Source organism: Ascidiella aspersa, chromosome 2, assembly GCF_963924565.1.
Source record: "Ascidiella aspersa chromosome 2, kaAscAspe10.2, whole genome shotgun sequence".
Taxonomy (NCBI): Eukaryota; Metazoa; Chordata; class Ascidiacea; order Phlebobranchia; family Ascidiidae; genus Ascidiella; species Ascidiella aspersa.
This window is the reverse complement of record NC_139448.1, coordinates 28,393,683-28,416,252: the sequence shown is the minus strand read 5'-3', so window position 1 is coordinate 28,416,252 and position 22,570 is coordinate 28,393,683. Positions and strand designations below refer to the sequence as shown.

At 38.1% G+C, this 22,570-nt stretch overlaps 2 protein-coding genes across 2 annotated transcripts; both read right to left on the bottom strand.

The window, feature by feature from the left end:
- Positions 1-357: 357 nt before the first annotated feature.
- LOC146164697 (tRNA-dihydrouridine(16/17) synthase [NAD(P)(+)]-like) lies at positions 358-4,530 on the bottom strand. Its single transcript, XM_083382174.1, has 5 exons — positions 4,322-4,530; positions 3,586-3,727; positions 3,081-3,247; positions 2,691-2,849; positions 358-1,967 (listed from the first exon to the last, which is right to left on the bottom strand). Exons 1-5 carry the CDS (start codon positions 4,519-4,521, stop codon positions 1,250-1,252), a joined length of 1,386 nt encoding a protein of 461 aa, XP_083238300.1. The 5' UTR covers positions 4,522-4,530; the 3' UTR covers positions 358-1,249.
- Positions 4,531-6,795: 2,265 nt separating this feature from the next.
- LOC146164696 (coatomer subunit alpha-like) lies at positions 6,796-21,766 on the bottom strand. The gene is made up of 21 exons (XM_083382656.1): positions 21,566-21,766; positions 21,325-21,438; positions 20,406-20,479; positions 20,169-20,285; positions 19,597-19,878; positions 18,774-19,045; positions 18,040-18,237; positions 17,718-17,860; positions 17,021-17,243; positions 15,982-16,206; positions 15,338-15,470; positions 14,610-14,786; positions 14,132-14,321; positions 13,069-13,329; positions 11,940-12,221; positions 11,276-11,361; positions 10,158-10,367; positions 9,517-9,630; positions 8,555-8,764; positions 7,770-7,945; positions 6,796-7,402 (listed from the first exon to the last, which is right to left on the bottom strand). Exons 1-21 carry the CDS (start codon positions 21,603-21,605, stop codon positions 7,261-7,263), a joined length of 3,669 nt encoding a protein of 1,222 aa, XP_083238782.1. The 5' UTR covers positions 21,606-21,766; the 3' UTR covers positions 6,796-7,260.
- Between the last annotated feature and the right edge of the window lie 804 nt (positions 21,767-22,570).

Genomic DNA, 22,570 nt, shown 5'->3' with positions numbered 1-22,570 from the left:
ATAGGATAGTGGCGTGACTTCCGGTAATTACAGCCGAAATATCTCTCTCTGTAAAATATATATCACGTCACTCGTCAGTAGTGTTGTAGCGTAAACAACTGCTGAGAGATATACTTTAAGTTGTTAGGCAAACAAAAAACAAGATTTTATTTTACCTTTCAAATTAACTACGAGTAAAAAAATAAGGGACCTGCGAAAACTGAAATTAAACTAAGATCTTAACAAAATAATATTTTATTTTAAAACAAGTTCAATTTACATTCTTTTTTTTAAATTTTATTCTAACGCATGTGAATGAAAAAAAAACTGTTCACCCAAACTGACACGTTTGGCGTTCAGTATTGGGCCTACATGGCATAAAATCGTACCGGAACAAGAGATTAAAAGCGTTTTGTAACGAAGTAACAATTTCAGAAACTTCGGAAGTTAGATTAGAACTAAACTATAAACCACATAACACATTCCCATTTTGTATTTTAAAATATCTACCGTTAGGTCGATTCCGTTAATTAGTAACTGCGATGTTCATTTCTTAACAAAGCTTATAGCGTTTCCGGGGTTGAAGTAAATGCAAAGCGCTTTTTTTTTAAATTAGAAGTTAAAGTTTTTTTTTGGACAACAGTCTCTGGAAAAAAAAGCATGGTATAAGCAGAAAATGTTTCTTGGGGTTCACATTAGTAAATCAATGAGTTTATATTTTACAAAAATAGTGGTTTTTGAAATGTCGAACTGACCTAAACTACAATATATGCACTCAAATAGCTAGGTCGGGCAGTAGGGATTTTTTAGGAAACGTAATTGCCCTTTTTATAAACTGTACTTGTTAATAAATTCGCAAGTACGAGGCTCTTAATAAAAAATAATATAAATTACCTTGCTTTAACGGTAATACATTAAAAAATGTTGTATATATTGTCAAAATAAAGCTAAAATAAATGGTGGGCATTTCTTCGCAAGTACCTTGTTGCATGTTGGCAAAAATATTTAAAAAAGTTAGTTCGACATAAGGAGTTAACATTCACCCATTAAACGCTGAAACATTTATTCTCCACATCTACGTATTTGCACAACATTACGATCGCGATAAAAGATAAATAGTAGGCCACAATTTAAAATCCAATCTATCAAAAGAGCGTATGCGATCTTTTGTATAAAAAGATAAATACCGCCAAACAGAGTTGGCCCGCTCGCGCGACTTCACCTAGCTATTGCGAGCGAGAAAACCTTATTCCCCCGCGTTCATACACCATCAACCCTTGTTGGCGACGGCCTCCTTCGGTGTAAAGTGTCTGTGCGCCTGGCAGAAGCGCCGCAGTTCAAGCGCCCTTGCCTTACAGCAGCGTCGGCACGAGAGAAAAACGCAGCGCGTGCCGCTCGGATTGCCGCACGCCACGCACTTTTCGTACACGGGCCGGTTGGCCTGTTTCTTGGCCAAGGCCTCCGCCAGCCTGGTGGCTTTTTCGTTTGGCTCCAAGGAGTTCAGTTCGCTCATGTCGCACACGTCGCGACAGCGCTTGACTAGTTTCTTAAGACGCCGTTTGGAAACCGCCTCGCCAGGTTGCACCTCGGCCGGCGCGGTTTTGTTACGTGGCGGATCGGGTTTAGGAGCCGGGCGGACATAAGGCTGGCAAAACCAGTGAGGAAACGGCAGATTCTCGTCCTGATCGCGGCCCTGACATGTCGTGACACAAACGTCGCGTAGGAGATCCATGGCGCGTCGCATGTCGCCCAGCGTCTTGGACGTCGCCATCGCGTCGCGGGCCTCGGTGTGCCGCTGGAGGGCGTGGTGACACATCTTGAACACGTGGCCGCGTGCGTAGGAGGCCGGACAGGGGTGGGCTTCGGCCAGGTCCAGGTACTCGCGCGAAATCTCCCAGGACACGGGCCTGGCACCTGTGAAGATTGCCGGGTTGTAGAGATTGCCCTCGGCGGTCATTACTCCGTCCACACCGGTTTCGCTTAGACACCTGCAACGCAAAATGAAAGAAAAATGAGTGGGAGCAAGCAAAAAATGCAGTTTTCCTGAAATGAATACCAACAATTGTCTACGTATTAGCGTTAATGCTCTTCAAACAAAAATTGATTCTTTAAAAAAAATTAAGTGTTTATGTTCTTTGAAAAAACTTATTCATCATCTTGTACACGTAATGTCGATTAACCAGCGAAATTTAAAATTAAAACAAGGCAAGCAATAAAACAAAACGAGAAGTAAAAAAAAGAAGTTTTCCTGAAATGATTTATATTAATTGTCAAGTTATAAAGATTTGACGCTCTTGTAGGCAAACATGAATAACAAATTCTCAGCAGCGCGAGTTTAATTGAGTGACCTTACATGCAACACAGGCACAACAAGATGCAAACCGTGTGTCGCGGCTACAACAAATAAACAACATGCAACACTTAAAAGCAACACAAATATTTCTTTTTAAAAAAAGATAAAGTTTTCACACTTTTTTAAAATAAAAATGAGTTATTATCTTATACATGTAATGTTGATAAACCAGCAAAATGTAAAATAAACTGCCTGATGAGAAATAAACGAACAATCTTGGTAGCCAAAAAATTTTTATATTAAACATGACAGCAAACAATAAAATGATTTTTTTAACACTTTTGTGAAAACAATAGAAAATTTAAGGTAGATGTATACATTGCTGTGGCATTACTATAAAAGTAAAACGGTAAAATACCTTTCTACATCTTCTTTGTATTGTATGTTTCCGTTTGCAAACACAGGAATACTGACAGCCTCTTTTACAGCTTTAATATGCTTCCAACTTGCAATTCCAGTCTTGGGTCCTTTCATTTCCTTTGTGCGTCCATGGACTGTGAGTAGCTGGCAGCCAGCGCTGAATGGAACAGTGATCGTTTGAATGAATTTAAAAATGCCACAGAAATAAGTTGTATATTAAAATTGGCAGCAATAAAGCAACATTTTAATACTAATAGAAACATTTGGTACAGATGTAACTTGTAATTAACCCCCAAACGCAAACTGCAACAGTTTTAGAAGTAGTGTGTTTTTTTGCAGCCTCATTTTTAATAACTCCATATCAAAGTTACTTGAAGTTTAAACTAACCTTTCCAGCATTTTCGCATAAGTCACAGTTTTCTCGATGTCATTAAAGACACGAATTTTACATGTAATTGGGATAGATAAGTGTTCATGACAAGCCTTTACAATCTTTTTCACAAGCTCCCAGTTTTCTCCCAGGTATGCTCCATAGTTTCCCTTCTTGGCAATTGCCTGAAACAATTTTATGGTTTAACATAGGGAACAAATTATAAAGATTTTTGGCGCTGGTCTACAATCCTACCATACATTTACATAATAAACAAATCAACGGATATTATTTGGGCTAGGTTGTCGGTTAGCATTAGGGTTCAGGTGGGTCAAGTAATATTATATTTATACTCCCAGTTTTCAGTTTTGGCTACTGGTTACTCTGTACCTAAAATAAAGGTAGGATTCTAAACCAACGCTAGATTTTTTTTTATATGTAATGAAACATCAATCAGTAAATTATTATGCAGTAAACATTATTAATTTTTCTAAATATTCAGTATTAATTAATCTTAATAAACCTGAGGGCAGCCGAGGTTCAGATCGACTGCATCACAAAAGTCTTGAGCCAAAAGTGAAGCTTTAAGAATGTACTCCGGGTTGTTGCCACAAAACTGGACAATCAGTGGGCGATCTGCATCACAAGAGGCCAAGCCATCCTTTCTAATAAACCAAAATATTGTGTCAATATTAAGGTTTTTAAAGTTGATGTAATAATGATAAAACTACTCTAAGCTACAGAAGTTGTTTATACAGCTGAAATTAGCAAAATTAAATATATAACTTTTTAATGCTTCAATGTGGCACTACAGTTTGCATCGGTCCAAAATTATCAGTTGTGCATACTCCAGCTGGAAGGTATTGCACATCTTTATGAGATCTTGCGGGTGCACAGTCAAAAAAATCAATGTGACGGGTGCACCAAAAGTCAAAGTAATATTTCTATATCGTAACACATAGAAAATCGGATACATATTTGATTTTTTGGGGTGCGGGTTGGCTTTGTTGAAAAAAAATTATGGGTACACTCTTCATATTTTCAACAGTAATCAAGACTTTTCATATATTACACAAGTAAATTCATTTTTCACCCTTGTTGCACTCAGTCACCCAAATTTTAATAAACCGAGTTTTCTCGTTGAGGTATAGCATATTTTTCAGACTGGTATCTCAAAGTATGATAAAAATTACTTAATTAAACCAAAATATCATGTTTACAAACGAAACTAACATTATCTTACACGTCGGATGTGTCACCTGTATTGTGGATCTTTACAAAACACAGCAGAGTGCAACATTGGGGTGTAGCAAAGTTCGGCGCCGTATTTTCGTGACAGCATTCGCCAAGCAAGTTCACTTGCATCGACCATCGGTGCAACAATCAGTTTAGGTTTTCCTAAAACCTTGTCCCAGAACCTGTAGCTCTCTAGTTTCTTCTTTTCTGGTTGCTCCGCCATTCTTTTACCACACACTAAGGTTAAGATAAAAATACAACCGAACGTTATACTTCACGATAGTAAACAAATCGCGGTAAGTGTTTTATAACTTGGTGACGCAATCCGTAACAAAATACTACACAGTATGACCAAGTTACGACGTTGGATAAAATATGTAGGAATGCTTTTCACGTTTTTGAGCAGTACAGTAGTTTTACGATAGCACGCTGTCAACGCTCTGCATTTATACTGGCAATCACACTTTATAATAGGACTTTTAAGCCCACTCTAAAAAGTTAAGGGAAATGAGCAAAGTGAATACATTGTTTTTGTCAAAAGAGGGAAAGAGAAGCAGACTAAAAATATTCATATTAAAAATATCGAGATTTTATATTTAATGGTTGCAAAGTAATAGAATAAAGTTAGGCAACCCGCGGAAAATCAGGACGTTCAAGTAGCAAATTTAATATGACACCCTATGGCACTTGGTCATAGTTTTTAACAAATGCAAATATTTTGATGGGGTAGTCCCTAAAATATTTTGCTCACAGCCTTGGTCATGAGTTATGATTATGACTAGCCTAGACCAGTGCTCCGCAACCGGTGTGCCGCGAGACCATGCCAGGTGTGCCGCGACGTTCCCGGAGGGGTTTACTTACGTTTATTCTACTGAATTGTACTTTTTACAGTATAATTGAATAAAAATAGTATATCAAGGCAGGCATTTTAACATTATGCAATAATCAAGGGATACCTTATAAATTTTCCATAATATTTAAAACTAAAATCTACGTTACGTCAATCGCCGGAAGTCGGATTTCAAAACAGTTGTTTAACTAACTACAACACGGGTATTAATATGCAGCAATACCACAATAGAATAAGATCTAAAATCGCCTAAATATACCTAAACCTGTCAAAATAAGTTCAAAGTTCATAGGAATCAGGCCTTTAAATAAAATGCCTAAAAATGTTCTGAGAGGCTGTGGAATGATCGGGGGTCATCAATCTGGCTTCTTTTGGTGTCGACGTTTGCGCGCTCTATAGCCTAGTTGTAACAGCGATTAGGGCGCCTTTGGAGGGCCGCTGTTTTTGCATTGTGTTGTTTTCCCTTTTTGGGGGGTTAGTGTTATGCAGCTTAATGGGCGGGGTTAGAAATTATGTTAGGGTTTGAATTATAAGAAGAGTTAGTGATGAATTAAGGGGTTGGGTTTAAGGTTAGGTAAAATGCTGTGTATGCCTAGCCATTTAGGTTTTATTCTGATGGGTCAAGGGCTTATTTCGATTTAAACGTTATTACAACTATTAGTTCTGTTTTGGACTTATTCCAAACTGTGTTTTATACCGGCGTTGATGTTGTTCAATGTAGGTCTTAAGGCTGAAGTTCTTGTGGCCGTTTTAAGATGTTTTAGGAAGACCGTAAAAACACAACATAAAAGAGTGTTAAGCGTCACATTTTCGGCGCGTAAGGCGCGTTTAATCAAATGTCGTACATTTTCCCTGGGAAGCCTGGAATATTGCTTTTGTTGTCTATTGTTGATCTTCATATATTTCGTAGGTGTGCCGCCAAATATTTTTAGCTCTGTTGGTGTGCCGTAAGTGAAAAAAGGTTGCGGAGCACTGGCCTAGACTAGGGATATCTAATAATAATACGCTGTAGTTTCGGTACTCGACCCATTCTAGGATGGTTCGGTGCCGATCCGATACTAAATTAGTATAGGAATTTCAGTCATGATCTGTGTCCCTTTTTAAACTAAAGGTAAGTTTATCGAAAATTACTATAGAAGGCTAACACAAATGAAGGTAACTGAAGTTTTTAACCCTAAAGCAAATGTTGGCCTAATAACCTGGTGAAAAGGCCTTCGAATGTTTGAATTGTAACTACTTTGCTTGTTGTGCATAGCAGTGACATCATTTGGTATAAGGGATTACTATGCTTTTTGCCCAAAATATTGGTTATCGGAGTAGAATGTAAAGTATCGGACTTCCCTATAGGTATGACCACTGTTAAGTTTATACAAGTAAATATAGGGCGGTATGTTACGATAGTACTAATAGGAAGAGTTTTTTCCTCTAATAAACACCTTTTTTACTAAAAGTGTTTTTATTCTACTGCAACAATTAGCCACGGTTAGCAGTCCAGCGTTGGCCTCACAAAATCTAAGAAACTATCCGAAAAGTAACTCACTATTCCAGAGAAAGAAACCAGTTAGTTGATAAATTGTCATTAATGAGCGACCTTTTCTAATCCAAAATAGAATCACTCACCAGTCACGACACACTATATTTGTTTGGATATAATTTTATTTTCTTGCGCAATGTCATTGCACCAAAGTAGGTTACAGGATGAGTAACACAAGGCTTCCTACCTACAAGTTCAGTCAATGTCGCATAGACCTTAGAATCCGATAAGAGCAAACTGAGGCGCAGCCAACAAAAGTAACGTTGTGGCCAACAAGATAAATGTTAAATTCCACAAAATAATTAAAACTTTTATGTGTTCGGAATGATCAGTTTAGGGTCTGGGTAGCACAGAAAGAAAAAGGTCGATGTGAATTTGCATCGCTGTACATATGGTAACTACTGTGGGGACTATTTTTAAAACACTGGGTTCGTAAAATACGCTAAAACACATATTTAATTTTACCAGTAAACAATTCCTAAAAAACGATCAGAGTTCGGTCTTTATGGAAATGAGAAAGCAGCAGGATACAAGCGTAAACAAATTTAAGAAAGTCTGGGCTTTAGATGGCGATGGAATCAGCGGAACTGGATGGAGCTAACTCGAAGCCCGACGCAGTCCTTGCCTATCTGGGTGCATTGACTCACTCGGCAGATCTCGCCTTTGTGGGAAGGAGTGTAGCAGGCGCCACTCAGCGGACACTTTTCAACTGGCTTGCCCCTGCAAAAAATGTGAACGTTAAATATTATTTAAACGCGTTTCGGTAATGTCCGGCCAAGTTTCCCGCTGGTTTAAAAGCAAACGCAATATTAAGCGTTAAGGGACCGTGGAAACTCTAATCGCTATAAGTTAAAAAGTTAATCAAATAGAGGTCCTAATAAATAAGATATTACAGGCAACGATGTCTGCCTTGATCTCCCAGGTGTATTCAGCAAACGGGGTTTGTTTTTCCCCTACTTTTTAAAACTTAAGGCCTAAAACGCATTAAAAAGCAAAAGCGGCGGCGTATAGGTTTAAAATTTCTTTCAACCGACGGATTGGAAACTTGGCCCGAAAGCCAATACACAACCGAAAAGCAATCGCCTACCTGTAGATTGGAACGTAAGTGGCGGCGCAGATGTCGAAGGGGTTGTGAGCGTCGTACAGCAGCTCGTTGGCGTCGCGTGGGTTCTTCTCGCAGGCGGCGATTATCTTGCGCGTTTGTGACGCAACGTCCGGCTTTGGTCCGAGCTCGAGAAGTCGACGCGCGAAGGAGGCGGCGGTCTGGGGAGGCAAGGTTGTAAGTTTTAAAGTAATATAAAATAATGTCTCAAAGTAGATTGTGAGAATATTTGTGTTTGGAGAGTGCTTTGGTCTACTCTAGCACAAGGGCCACAAAACTACGGCTAGCGGGATGTGACAACATACAGCAAAAAGGTCGTCGGGTGCAGTTCCGAACAAATTTAAACTGAACAACAAAAATTTTATAACGCCCTGTTCAGTTTTGTAACGATTATAATGATATAAATAAAGTTGGGCACAAAATTTTACATTTGGCCCGCCATCGTGAATCCTTTAGTTGTGCGGCCCGCGATCCAATTTTCCGTTAGAGTTATGAAAAAGATTGATGACACCTGGTTAGTATACATCGTTAATATCTGTAGTTCCTTCAAGGATGCGTATCACGCTTAAGCTCTCAATGATATTTTTGCGATGAAGATAACAAAAAGGGTTGGTTCGTGACCCCAGACACTTTGACAACAAACATTTTTAAAATACATTTTTTGAAATATAAGCACACGTTTACAAAAAAGTTGGGTTTGTGGGACGGGCCTATTTGCTAAATTAATCAATCTAAAGAAATGCAAAATCACAAGACAACCGTCGACCGACCTTGTAGTTCTTAAGCTTGTAGGCAAGGTTCTGCGCGGTTCGCAGCGCCAGGATGAGATGGATTGGTTGCCACTGGCAGTGGGTCAGGTAGGCGGCCATCTCGCAAGACCGCTTCTGCTCCTCAAGACTGGACTTGGGCAGCGACTTGCGCAATTGCTCCATGCTCAGACCAACGATGTACTCGCGACAGATTGTGACTAGTTGCTGCGCCTGGCGAATAACAGTGAGTTTGTTAGTACATTGGGTTGCCACAGAATTTTTGGAAAAAAATTCATTCAAAGAAAATTTGAAGGTTTTTGAAGACTTTAAATTGGATCGCTTAATGTAGGGATGGCCAAACAGCGCCTCTTCACACAGTTATATGCGGCTGTTACGTTCATGTTGTATTTATAATTTGTTTTCGATTTCCTTTGGTTAAGTTATGGATTATTGTCAGCTTCGATTTCGAATCGACTGTTTGCCGAAGGCCATTGTATTCATTCTAAATTAAAATTTTGTCTAACGAAATAAAGGCACTTTTATCGCGCTTCGCGCGATAGCTTTGTGGAGTTAGTAAGAAATGGAGTGATAGGCCGTTCATTTCGTTTCATGTGTGTATGGTTTGGCTCTTTGCGGTTAACCAAGTAACAAATGCGGCTATTGGTATCTGATTGGTTGGCCACCCCTGTCTTAAATAATACTTTTTAGATAAAAAAAATGTTTATTATAAATTAAAAGGACTGGAAGATTATTCCGATAAGTCTTCCGCAAATAACGTTGGAACATTTTTTGCGTAATACTCTGCTTACACCATTCACGAAACAAAAAATATGCTATAATCTAAGAATAAAATATTTGCAAGACAATGTCTCATATTTAAAGTTCAAAAAAAAAACAACACAACAATTATAACCAAGAACATCGAGAGGTAAGGTAAGCTAAAAACTAGGGATTTTCTTAGGCTTGAAAATAGCGTTGGTCACCTCGCTAATTTCTTGCTTGTTGTCGACCACCAGGAGCGGAACAGAAAGCAAAATGTCGCGAAATTTCACTATTGCGTCATCAAACTTAGCCAGCCTAGTAAGCTTGTAAGCATCCTGCAATATAAAAACAAGTTTATCTGGCAACCAATCGGAAGGAGTTTACCGTTAGCTAGATAAGGTGGGTATGAACAGTACATTCTTAAAAACCAGTTAGGAATGACAACTTTGAAAAATGAAAACACTTTTTTGTTAAATTGATTTGCCATTAATGCATCTTTTTATAGACGTTGCTATAAGGCCATATAACAACAACAACAAATGCGACCGAGACGTATTGTATGGAGTTGGTATATTTTGTCAAATGGAGAACAACTTAATTATTGTTAATAGCTTGAATTACATCTAACGCATAAAAAATATAGATTTTGTTTTAAAAAATAGAGTCTCTAAAAACGCTTTTTAACCGTTGGCAATTTCCACGATAGAATCAATTTAGTTATATCTTAAACAGCCACTCATGAATTAACAAAAAAATGGCCAGGCTTTATCGTTTGCGAAACCTCTCGATTTAAAAAAAATATTTTCAACAGTACAGTCTAACACACAGACAACACAAATTTTAGTAATATGTGAAGTCACACCTGCAATCTCGTAGCAAGGGTGGCAAGGTTCAGGCCCACCACGGGTAATCCCCCCTTGGCGCCGGCCTCCCTCCAATTTCGATGGGGGAAGCCCTTCATCGGGGGAAGTCCCGGGATGCCGGTGAAGTTGGTGCGCGATCTGGCGTAGGTTTGCATGAAGAGAGTCTTGTACGGCTTGAAGTCCGTCACACCGACTTGGTCGTGGAGTAACTGCATGACATGGTAGAGCAACGGTTAGATCAGTTTTTTTTTCATAAACCAGGCCAGACATCATTATGTGTACAGCAAAAAGGTGTTAAAATTAGTGATGCGCAAATTTTATTTATAGAGGTCCAATTTTGAGGTTTCGTACAATGTTTGCGGCTTTTACGTATTTTCGAAGAATCTTTAAATCATAAAACAAAGACACAGAAAGGTTAGCAAATTGAAGAAGATTAAAACAAATATCAACACGGGGGTTATTAACTTCTTGGCCTGCAAAAAGGCAAATAATATGGCGGCCCCAGATGCTACCACTCCTGGTCAGTTGATCGCTTAACGGTGCACGTGCGTTAGCGAGCATTTGCACGAACTCCAAAAACCCGCTCACTGTGTTTCGGGGACTCGCGGCTGAAACTTAATGGCGATCTTAAATTACCCTCGAGCCTTGTGCGTAGTAGTTTTCAGCAAATAGTCTTTAAATCTGTTATTTTTTGGCAAATATTTGAGGCAAAGTAATTTTTTGTTGTTTTCATTTTTCCGCTAGTCAGTTGGTTGCCTTTGGCATTATTTGGGAAGTCACGACGTAAGGCATAATATGTAAGAATGTTCAAACTAACAAGAGCGCATTTAACTCTGATCGCATTATATTTTGGGCTTTTTCGCCGGAATGTCTAACGTGGCTAAAAAACAAGAGGTGTAAGTAGACTCTTTTAACAAATTGAATGTTAAAGACTCAAGGGGCTTCGGGTGTAGAAAATTAACGTACGACGATCACGGAATAGGAAAGCCCAAAAACAACTGGTTTACAGAAAGCACGAAAACAACTGGGTTAGAGCGTAATCGGTAAAATATCCACAGTTTTTAAGTCGCAGCTAAAATGTGAAGGGTGAAACGCCAATGAGGCCACGTTTACTTACTCGGAATGCGGTGTCGAATGATCCGGCCAGTACATGATCAACTGGAAGCTGAGAGTTGTTGCACCAAACTTGAGACTGAGACGTCCCTGTTAAAGCGGTAAAAGTCATGGTATATACTAAACTGGTTTATGTTTGACACTCGTCCATGATAAGCTACTGAGTGGAGAGAGTAATAGTAATATACCGACACTTGACTACAAGAGTGTACTCTGGTTGGACTCATATCCAGGTTGAACGAACTGTTAAAAATTGAGTGCCTAACATAGATCTATCACTAAAACTCGATTGAACGCTTGGTGGTTTTGTAAGGTTACATCAGATTAAGCAATGTTGCCGAGCGAATACCCAATAGCAATTCTTCTTATAAACTTCACCCTTTCTACACATCCTATATTTTACACAATTACTAGACTGGGCAGAGTAATATATACTAGCAACGCTTGTACAGAAAGAATCCCTTTTCGTAAATATATAGCTAGAAACAAGGATTATCAATTATCAGCTGGTTGCAAAATGAATATTGAGGAAATACGTCATACCCGTCACTATTTTATGACATCATTAACGTCAGAAACGCGGAATTCTCTAAGTTGAAAATTCGGGACCTTCGCCTTTTTGGATTTCTTTTTTTTTGAATAATGGGAAACTCCCAAAAAATACCTACCTTTGGTTGGAGCCACGAAGAAGCCTTCACCCTGAGCTCCATCGCTCGGTCCGATGTCGAGGTCTGGAGGCAGCTCAAGGTCGTCGTCGTCCACATCCCAACCTCCCCCCTCTTCTGCGTCACCCTCTTGCGCGTCCTCAAAGTCCTCCTCGACGATGGCTCCCTCGTCGTCGATGATGAGCTCCACCTCGTCTCCCCAGCCACCGGTGTCCGCGTCCAGGTCCACGTCGGCGCCGAGTCCTCCGCTTGCTCCCTTGGCCATCCGCGACTCCTGGAAGAAGCCTGGGAGGTGGCAAAGAAGAAGTGGATGAAAAATTGTGGAATTTAATAGGAGCTGTCTGGTGATTGGTGAACAATGGAGAAGTTGTGTGGTTGAGCGCGGGAAAGAATTAACTCGCTTGGTAGATATACATAAGATCAGTGCTGATATAGAGGCAGTTTAATTTTAAAACAATGTTATTTAAAGCATTCCTCTAAACTTAAAGTTACATCAAATCAGTAACTTTATAACTCGTTAAACATGACAGAAATATTAGTTGTTGTTTTTTTAAATAATGTTTTCCAAAAAAAAAAACTTTAGTTAGTTTGTTTCATTTCAGTCTTTTACAAATTATTTATTAATTTTTTTTATAGTTAAACAAATATACAGTTTGAGAGTGTTTAATAAAAACTAGATTTGACCGTTGCTGCCAAATCCTGTGGGCGATAAATAAGGGAAAGCGAGAAAGAGTTCAAATAAACCACATTGCTTTACGCGACTTGGTCATTCAAACTTTGCTTTCAATGTTCACCAGTAGAGCAGTGATCGTGCTACTAAGAACGACTCGAAAGCACTTTTTTCACAATATTTTGTAGAGCCTAAAACTTTCATACAGTATAATGTTAACGGATTTTATTGCTTCATACACGTCAAAGAAATAGAGGTAAATACCATAATATTATCAGTTATCTATAAATAGTGTACCATTGAATTATCACGCTATCTGGATGCCTATTTGTAATTCAAATAATTTTATTGCAAAATTACAAATAAGCTTCGTAGCATTCTTGTGAATCTATCGAGGCAAACAGTTTTAGAATCACAGACTTAAAGTATCCCTACCCAATCAATAAATTTACTGCCAGCTACCTTTGCTGATGGTGAGCAGCGGCCAGTTTTCCTCGCACTGTCGGATCGGCGGCGGAGGTTGCAGGAGGACCGCGTTGGGATCAACCTCAGGAGCAACCTCCTCCTTCAAGTTCTCTGCTTCCTCAGTGAGGCCGTGAGTAGCGGCGGTGAGGTAAGCCAGGGACTTCTGGCCGCACCCCTTGAGCACCTTGACTCGCTCAGAGACGTCGCCGAGGTAGAGAGCGGCCTGGTAGTGACCCGAGGTGTCTTTGCGGAATTCGGCTAAAAGAGGAGCGAGTGAATAAGGCCGTAAATTTAATGTGTAACTTGTAACTAGGGATGTTGGATTAAATGTTGCAGCCGATACCCGATGCCAAGTGGTGGTATCGGAACTCGTCCGATACTAGGGTATCGGTGCTGATATCGCACTTAAATTTTTTTCTGGTTTGTTTTCGCATTCCGCATAAATTGCAGACATAATGACTGACGTTATAACGTTTGCAAACGAGAACGAAATTCTTTGTTTAAAGCGTTATTAAAATTGTTTAGGATACAAAATCAAAAATGCTGTTTGCATGACGAAACTTGGCTGAAGAGAGGAAAACTATAGTTTAAGGGTGTAAATAAAACAAATAAGACAAAACAATAAAATAACTCAGTATCTTTGCAGAACTTGGCAAAAAAGGGAGAATTGTTCGTATAAGTGTAAATGAAAACAATTTTACAACAAATTAAATCCAAAGAACTTTTTCAAGTATTTTTGCATAAATCGGCTAAATAGAGGAGTGATGTAAGGGCGCAAATATAAGAATAAGTTGAAACGTTACGAAAGTTAGCCCTTAGATTTTTTATTTTTATTGTTTTGCTTGTTTGCTATATGGAAGACAAAATGACCGACAGAAACGTTTTAACAACATTTTTTATTCATTGATTAGCCTGGGGTTGTTTTAGTCTCTTTAACTGACCAGGGACCAGGGACCATAGAAGTTTGAAAACCACTGGTGGAAATGTTTTTATCACCGCTAATTAGATTCTAGTCACTGTAAAATAAGATGTTCTCACATTTCATGTCAAAGTAACTCACCGATTTTCATAATTTTTCTCAGCTTCTCAAGGTTTCCGGTGAGCAGATAGAGGAAGGAGAGTTTGTCGAAGTCCTTGGTCCTTTGGTATGCGGTCTCGACCACTTGGTGGTTTCCGTGGGCGAGAGCAACCTCACCGAGAGCTTCCCAACACTGCTTGTCGTCTAGCGCCTTCGCAGCAGCAAGCGCTACCTACAGGCAAAATGGTGTTAAGTGCGTTTTAGGTCTTAGGGCAGGGACGGGCAACATACGGCTACAGCCGGCCGTAATCCCCCACTACTTGCTATCTACCCAATAATAGCGCAACCTATACATGGACAAAATTTGGATAAGTGTGTTTAGGGGTATACTTGATCAAGAGACTATGTTGCAAATGTGGAATTCATGCAGTGTAGATGCTCAATTATATATTTTTTCAGAAACACGACAACTTTATTTTTTATAGCTGCTCTAAAAAATAAAATCTCCCCAAAAACCTACCTCGATGTCGCCGCACTCGAGTGCAAGCGAGAAACGTGTCTTGTCGTCCTTAACGAAGTGAAGCGCCACCTCTGGGTAACCCTTCTGCTGGAGGTAGGCGATGATCGACTGGCCGACCAGCTTTGTGTTGCGGACCATGTGAAGCACCTCGTCGTACTTGCGGTTCACCAGCGCCATCTGGTGGAAAAGGAAAAAAATATTGTCATCGCGTTTTTTGGCACTTTCTACTTTAGTTTGAAGCACAGTTATTCAGTTAGGTTTTAATGATGCCTCTTATGTTAATGATGAAACGATTTGTTTAGGTCAAAAAAATACTCAACAAGATATCTGCCTCTAAACCTTATACGAATTTTGTCATTTTTCAAGGAGATTTCTATCAGGGATAAAATAAAACCATGCTCCAAAACAAAAACAACTCATGAACAAATTATTTACGAAAAGGAATTTACGAAATGAGTAATGCGAATAAAACATTATGCTTTATTTTCAATTTTTTAGTAAACCATCTCTCGACCGTCAGAATAACAAAAAATAAATAAACTAGAATTTTGGTTTGCCAACTTAGGAAAAACCCTGTATAGAATTTTATTTGGTTTAATTAAGTAATATATTATTATTAATGAATGCACTTAAAACGAACGATCAAATAACGAATCTGTTTGTTGCAATCACTGCGTAACAAAAATTTTAACCAACTCGTAGAGTTTGCTAATCTTTGATTTTCATACCTTGAATCTGAATTCGGTGGGATCAATGTTGAGTACCCTGGGTCTGGTCTCTCTGTCTAGGCAGTACACACTGGTTCCCTTAACACGGGTCACGTAGATCGGAAGGTCCAGGGTACGGATTATGCCGTGGTCACTGAAAAAAATTATCACATATAAGGAACACGTAACAAGCTATAACAATTGTAAAACAAAGTAAAATGAAAGAGAAGGCGAAAGCTGTAGTAAACTAATTTGAACAAACGTTTAAATTTTGACCGTAACTCCCTGGCAATTTAGATTTTAGACAGTGGACAACTGGACAGCTAGATTCGATGGACGTAAGATATTTTCGGCGTGTATTTTTTGTGTTCTTAGTTTCAAAATGGTTGCACAAAAATAAAATGAATCTTTCAATCTTAAGAGGTGGATCAAAAACAATGAGTAAAGGATTTCATTTAAATGTAATATCTACATTTCCATGATGGCATCTTGTGTATATATATAACAAATAAATAAAAATGAAATATAATATATAATATATATAAATCAAATAAAAAGTCCGCACAAATCTACTACGACATCTAAGAGTATAGCAATACGAAATTACATTTAAAGTTATAGCAATACAAAACAAACAAAGGTATTTTTGAGTGCGCATTTTTTACCCATTGGTGAGTGCGTATTTGATGTGGTTCGAAGTGGTGTAGATGAAAACCCCGCTTTCCTCCCAAGCGCCGGACTTGACGCGCACGTTCTCGTGGATGGTGGCCATCGATTCGAGCTTTCGGTTGCAGATAATGATGTTGTGCTTGGCGAGCAGCGCGATGTGCGACATGTCGCTCGACCACACCACGTACTTCACCTTGGCGATCTTCACCGAGGCCAGCGAACTGCAAAAAGCGACGGGCGAAAGAGGGTAATATACGGGGTTGCCATTTTGGGTTTATTCCCAAGATTTGTGCTTAGTTTTAAGTAGAGTGTAAGAAAAATACTAATATGCTTATTTTTAAGTGACGTGCTTAATTTTGAGATGTGCGTTACGTTTGTCTTAATTTTATTTCTTATAATTTAATTTTGACTACTTATCCAAGTTAAGCACAAATAAACTCGACTTTGGCAGTTCGAAATGTTTTTAAGCAAGGATTTCGCTAGAAGAATTGCGCGACAGCTTGCATTAAATAACTACGAGTGGTATTACATCATCATAGAGCAGCGTGCTTATTTTTGGTCCTATAGCAGATGGCAACCCTGGATATAGGCTTATAGCTATATTAGCATTTTGCGATTGTTTCAAGAGTCATGCGAAGTGTGAAAGTGAACAGTTCATTTCTGTTTATTGCTATTTTTAAGTTATTTAAGGTACTTATCACGGATAAACACATGCGCATTGCACATGGATGGTCGGTAACGTTAAAAGTGTTTAGAGCCTAAAGCGTTTCAATCCACTGCCTACTATTTTTTGCATACTATTACTGAAAGGATGTACAACAGTTCTAGTTTAACATTAATAAATTGCCTACTATTGGCTATTATTTTCCCAACTTGTACCTCGATTTTGGGACTAGCCCAACTATAAAACTTTCAAAATAAGTCGTAAAAACAATGGATACTAAAACTCAACAAAAAAGGCTTTTCTTCAATTTGGGCAAATTTTCTGGCAGTCAGGCCTATACTCAATACTCAATACTCATACATATGTCTTACCGTTTTTGTTGCACATCATAAAGAGTGATGCCTTCCGGGGTGCGCAGCAACAGCGAGCCAGTTCCGGCGTAGAAAATCTCGTCGACCGCCGGCACCTGAACCTTCTTGGTAATCTCGTTCTTGAGATTTTTGATGATGATGGTGTGAGTGCGATCAAGGACGGCGAATCGGTTACGGGCAACCCACACAGCAGTGAGACCCGATGATCTCTTTCCCTCCGGTGCTGCAGATTAACATTAGATTAACCTTTTTTTGCAGCAAAATCTTACTGCACATTTGAAAAACATTTAGACAGTCATACTAAAACTATTCATTTACCAATTATATATTCTTACTGTCAACATGTACACGACTGTCACTTACATGAATAACTAAATGATAATACGTCTTATTAGCCATTTGTTTCATATTTAGTTCATTTTCAGAGTTATTATGCCAATTGTCGCATGTTTTAGTCCTTGTAAGTTGTTTAGTTTAAGTAAACTATATTTAAACCCTAGATATCACTAGAAGAAACGTTAACCTAGGTCTAAAGTTTATACTACAACAAAGAGAAAAAGGGGTAATTTGTTATCTGGAAACATTTGTCCAAAATGGTCATCTTCTACTACTAAATAAGCTTTCAATCGGATAAACTAAGAAATATGACACTTTTGTTATATTTAATCTATGTATACGTAGTAAAGAGACAGCTTACCATCTGGATTGGAGGAATCCGTGTTCTTTGGTATCTGGTAGAGGTCGTAGTGCGAGTTCTCAATGTTAGAGGCCCTCGAAGTGACAACGACAGCATTCTCGGCAGGGTTGTATGACAAGGAAAACACTGAAGCCTTTGACCCTCTACAAATAATAGATTGCAATTAATCAACAGAAATGTAGGTTACAGTACATTAATACTTTAACATATATTCATTTTTTTGTATTTTTTTTCTTTAAGCAATAATAACAAACTCCAAAATATTGCATTATTTAAAAAAAGGCCTGCTACAGTGTAAATTTATAACTAAAGAATTATTTACCCTCTTAGCTGCATAGCAGCAGTGTCCTTGCTTGTGGTGAAGTCCAGCTTGCGCAGGTATTTGTCCTTGACATAGAAGAGAAAGTTTCCATGAGTGGCAAAAGCTGGACGCTCACGCTCCAACTTGAAGATCACCATACCACCATCGTGACCAGCAGCAAAAAGATTCAAGGTGGGATGACAGGACAAAATCCAAAATCTAGAAAATACAATCTTATTGAAAGCTACATTTGACTAACTGAAAAAACAAAACTTTTTGACGGAAAGGTGTAAAGCAGTTTTTCAACAGTGACCATTAGCCATCAGGGAAACAGGTCTTAATGGGGTCACAGGCATGTCTTACTTTACTAATTAGCCTGTTAAACTATTTTTTGGTTTTAGTTATGTATTTAGAGACCTCTTTTATATTTAAAGTGTTTTTCAAATTCATGAGCAAGGGGAACCACGGAGTGTTTAGTGCTAAAGGAAGGGGGGCCCTGACTCGTGAAAGTTTGAGAACCACTGGTGTAAAGCATCATAGTTTTAAAGAGATATTGTTAGTTCAACTAACAGCCAAATAATTTTTTTTTGTTACTAATTAATAGAGCATTGTTTTAGTATATATATGAAATTAGCAGCCCCAAGGAAAAATAATGGTTGTTTAGTTTGACACCATTGTTTTTGCATAAACCCATCACAATAAATTGGTCGCAAGGAAACGCTGAGTCATGATTTGTATCCAACTGGAAAACAAACCTGTCATGATCTCGTCTGAATGTGTTTATGCTGGTTCGCTTGCCCATGTCCCACACCCTGATGGATTTGTCCTCCGAAGCACTGAGAATCAGCTCTTGGCGAGGGTGAAAGGCACAGCTGGACACGTTGTTGTAATGACCACGGCATGAGTCCACTTCCCAGGCTTTAGACTCGTTCATTCGCCAGAGTTTGACGAGACGGTCGTCGGCTGAGGTCACAACGAGAGGCATGGTTGGGTGAAAGCAAGCCCAGTTTACACCACGATCGTGACCCTAAAAAGAAAGGATAACAATCAAATACAAAGTACTCTAAGTAGACCTAATAATTTGTCATTTTACGCCAGTGCTTTTTAGAAATCATTTAAAAAAGTAAAACATTATATTGTAAATAGACTACTATACACTAACTGACCATCGCAATCAATAATTCGATATATAATATTAAAACATCTTTCAACAAATAGAATTACAGGTAGTATAATTCATACAAGTAGAATTTGTTAGATACTTTCATCCGAAAAAGGATAAAGTAGTATAATAATCAAAAGAGAACTATAAATTAGGAAGAAAGGAAAATCTGTTAGAATAACAATTAACAGAACTACAAACAACTTTTGACATAACAGGGTTGTCAAACAAATTTTATAAAAAAAATTCAATGACATTCAGTGAGTTTACAAAGAAAATATGTAGGTTTTTAAAGACTTAAAATTTTAACCTCAGGATTTTTTGTAATATAACGTTGAACAGTATAGAAACAGCATAACTAAGGGTGGACAATGGACATAAGACAAGTTCAAAGACTTGTGACAAAATAACATTACCTCCAAGACATGTTTAATCATGACATCGGTGCTTCCAAAGAGCTCAATGGAAGCGGGAGCACCAACACCGCTTCCACGAGAGGAAGACTCCTCTACTCCTGATCCAGGGGAGAGATTCTTTTTTCTCAGGCCAGCAATGTCCCACACCCTTGCAGTCTGATCCAATGAGGCGGAAACAACGAGATCTTCAGATGGATGAAATTGGGCCGACATCACATAATGGTTGTGGCCGGTGAGCACAGCGATGCAAGATCTAGATTGCCAGTTCCAAATCCGGATTGTCTATTATAAAAACAAACCTTCAATTATGACCCCATAAATAGCAACCATATAAAGTCGATAAAATATGCTGTTGCTGTCAGGCAAAAAGAAAAAAAGGAGATTGGGTGTTTATCTCAATTTTCGCGCCTCGTGGTTTAGAATGTGGTCCATTGTTGTTTTTCTTTTACTGTTTGCCTAGTATATATATTTTTTCGCATATAGTTGCAATTATATTGCCCTAAAGAAGATTGCTCGAATAGGTGTTCGAAGCATCAGTACTTTAATGAGTAAAAATGGATAATTGTAATCACCTGATCATCGGAACCAGAAAGAATCCATGGATATTCATGGTGGAAAACCGTGGTGCGAATGTAATCCAAATGGCCGAGTAAGGTAAACAAACATCTTCGTAGTTTGTAATTCCAAATCTAGAAACATGGAAAAACACGAAACAAGCTAAACATAAAACTTATCTTATTAAAGAAGATATTTAACTGTGCAACACAAAGCATGTTTTTTTAACATAGGAAAACAGTAAAACTGCCCACCTTAATTTTGTAATCATCACCTCCAGAGACAAACAATGGCTGTTGATTGTGGAAACAAATTCCTCTTACAGGACCTAAAAAATAAATTGTCAGCAAAATCTTTTTTTCTAAACAATGTAAGCTCAGAAGATTGTGTTGCATGATGAAAAGTATTTTTACATAATAAATTTTATGCAAATGTTTTATTTAAAGACTAAAACGCTAGTTTGAAAAAATTCCAAATTGGAAAGATAAACATGCACTCTCAGCTGTAGCCACACATTTCATGTAAAACCGCTGTAAAATGCAGTGAGTTGCAAAAATTTGCTCAAACTCTAAAGACTGAAATATCAAGACGATAACAGTCTTCAGTATACCACTTCTTTTTCCGTCATGCAAATTTTAGAAATAATGTTATTGCAGGCGTGCATAAACGTCTTCCCCATGCAATATCCAAAGTTTCCAATTTGGTATATAAATTTTGTCCGAGGCGCAAAGAATCTCAAAAAAGTAGCATTGTGACAGTTGCTTCTGTGGCTTTATTACCGAACTGGTCGATCAGCAGTTTTTTAAATATTTTAGTTGATCGTCAATCGAGCATTTAAGTTAGCCACACCTGCCATATATCATCACTTATTTTGGGCAGTTTACTAATGCTTTTTAGGGACCAAAGTCATATGAGCATTTTTCACTTTAAATGATGAATGTTTTTTAGCAATTTTACTGAACAATCAGAAAAAAATTAGGCTTACCAGTGTCCCATTAACTATTTTTTCTAAGTATATTATTTGGGTATCTCATTGCAGTACTTTTTGATTAATATACAGGGTATGGTCGGTATTGGTATTAAATACAAAGTATCGGACTTAAGGAGTCTCATGTTTTAACACGTTAGGTGAGAATAAAAATCGTCAAGTGTGTTGAAAAACAAAAATCATACCATCGTGTTCTTCAAATTTGTCAATCAGTGTGCACATTCTATAATCCCATAGTTGAATGATGCCATTGTGAAGCGACGAAAGAATCCAAGGTCGCTTGGGATGAAAGGAAAGACCTGAAAAAAGGATTTGAATACAATATCAAATTATAATGTCTGTTCAAAAACTGATACTGTGGTGAAGTCTACAAATACAAACTTTAATGCACAACAATCAGCACAAAAAATATAATTGTTTACATACCTTTAACACGAGCAGACTTTGATTCAAATTTGGTCAGCATTTTTAATTCTAAAAATACACCAGCAAAACACAAATAAGATAAGTTGTAGTCGGGCTATGGTGTTATTTTTATTAAACCCTTATTGAAAACATTGAGTTAGAAAACTATTACAACATTTCTTTTTCAACAGTTTTGTATAAAAAATTTTAAGACGAGTTTATACTTCCACATCGAGTTTTCCAACTGTGTACATTCATGCGTGACATAAACGTCATAGATGACACGTTTGGTTAAGTCGACATAGAATACTCACATCATGCATTGTTGTTAAAAACGAGTGAGAATCAGTTTCAACGATCCATGAAAAGAGAGAAATAATCCTGCCCCTAAAATACAAAAAAATGTTTTCCTATTCAAATAAGTGTATGATGCCGGACTTTTATAGGTACGCTAATAAGAATGTAGTGATATAGGTTATGTCATCCTTTTAAGTTATCCCTTTTTTGAATGACAAACGAAAATGATTTAGCTTGTAGGCCCTTATATTATAGAACCCCGCAATAAACTAGTTTACCATGTGATGCAGCAAACAACCAAACCAAAACGATGTTCGACTGTTGCAACGGATATAAAGAACAGAGTATTAAAGATACTAAATTTTTATCATTTGTTACCATGTTTTCATAGATTCTGTTGTGGCCTGTAGGGCCCACCTACTCGTGGTTTATCCAAAACTAAACTCTAATCCATGTTATGCGGCCCTTCAAACTCTTTCAACCGAATTTTAGAAAGCGGGCGCGTGACAAAAATGTTTGTCCACCCCTGGATTAAATACTGTTTTAAGCCTGTTCAAATTAATGCCTACCATGATGTGTTTCTTGGATAATTATTTATTAAAGTTGGTTAGTGACAGAATACCTAGTAACTTACGCACTGAAGTAAATATGAAATGTTCAAGTCAAAACATATAGGCTCAAGTGCAATAGAGGGATCATCGCCTCTCAAGCTACGTTCGCCAGAGCATT

Coding starts and splice junctions, on each gene's coding strand:
- LOC146164697 (XM_083382174.1), bottom strand. CDS start 4,521: ATGGCGGAGCAACCAGAAAAGAAGAAACTAGAGAGCTACAGGTTCTGG. Junction 3,728..4,321: donor TGTAAAGATCCACAATACAG/GTGACACATCCG, acceptor TTGGTTTATTAG/AAAGGATGGCTTGGCCTCTT. Junction 3,248..3,585: donor TGAACCTCGGCTGCCCTCAG/GTTTATTAAGAT, acceptor AAATTGTTTCAG/GCAATTGCCAAGAAGGGAAA.
- LOC146164696 (XM_083382656.1), bottom strand. CDS start 21,605: ATGCTGACCAAATTTGAATCAAAGTCTGCTCGTGTTAAAG. Junction 17,861..18,039: donor GCTGCTATGCAGCTAAGAGG/GTAAATAATTCT, acceptor TATTATTTGTAG/AGGGTCAAAGGCTTCAGTGT. Junction 13,330..14,131: donor GAGAAAAATTATGAAAATCG/GTGAGTTACTTT, acceptor CTCCTCTTTTAG/CCGAATTCCGCAAAGACACC.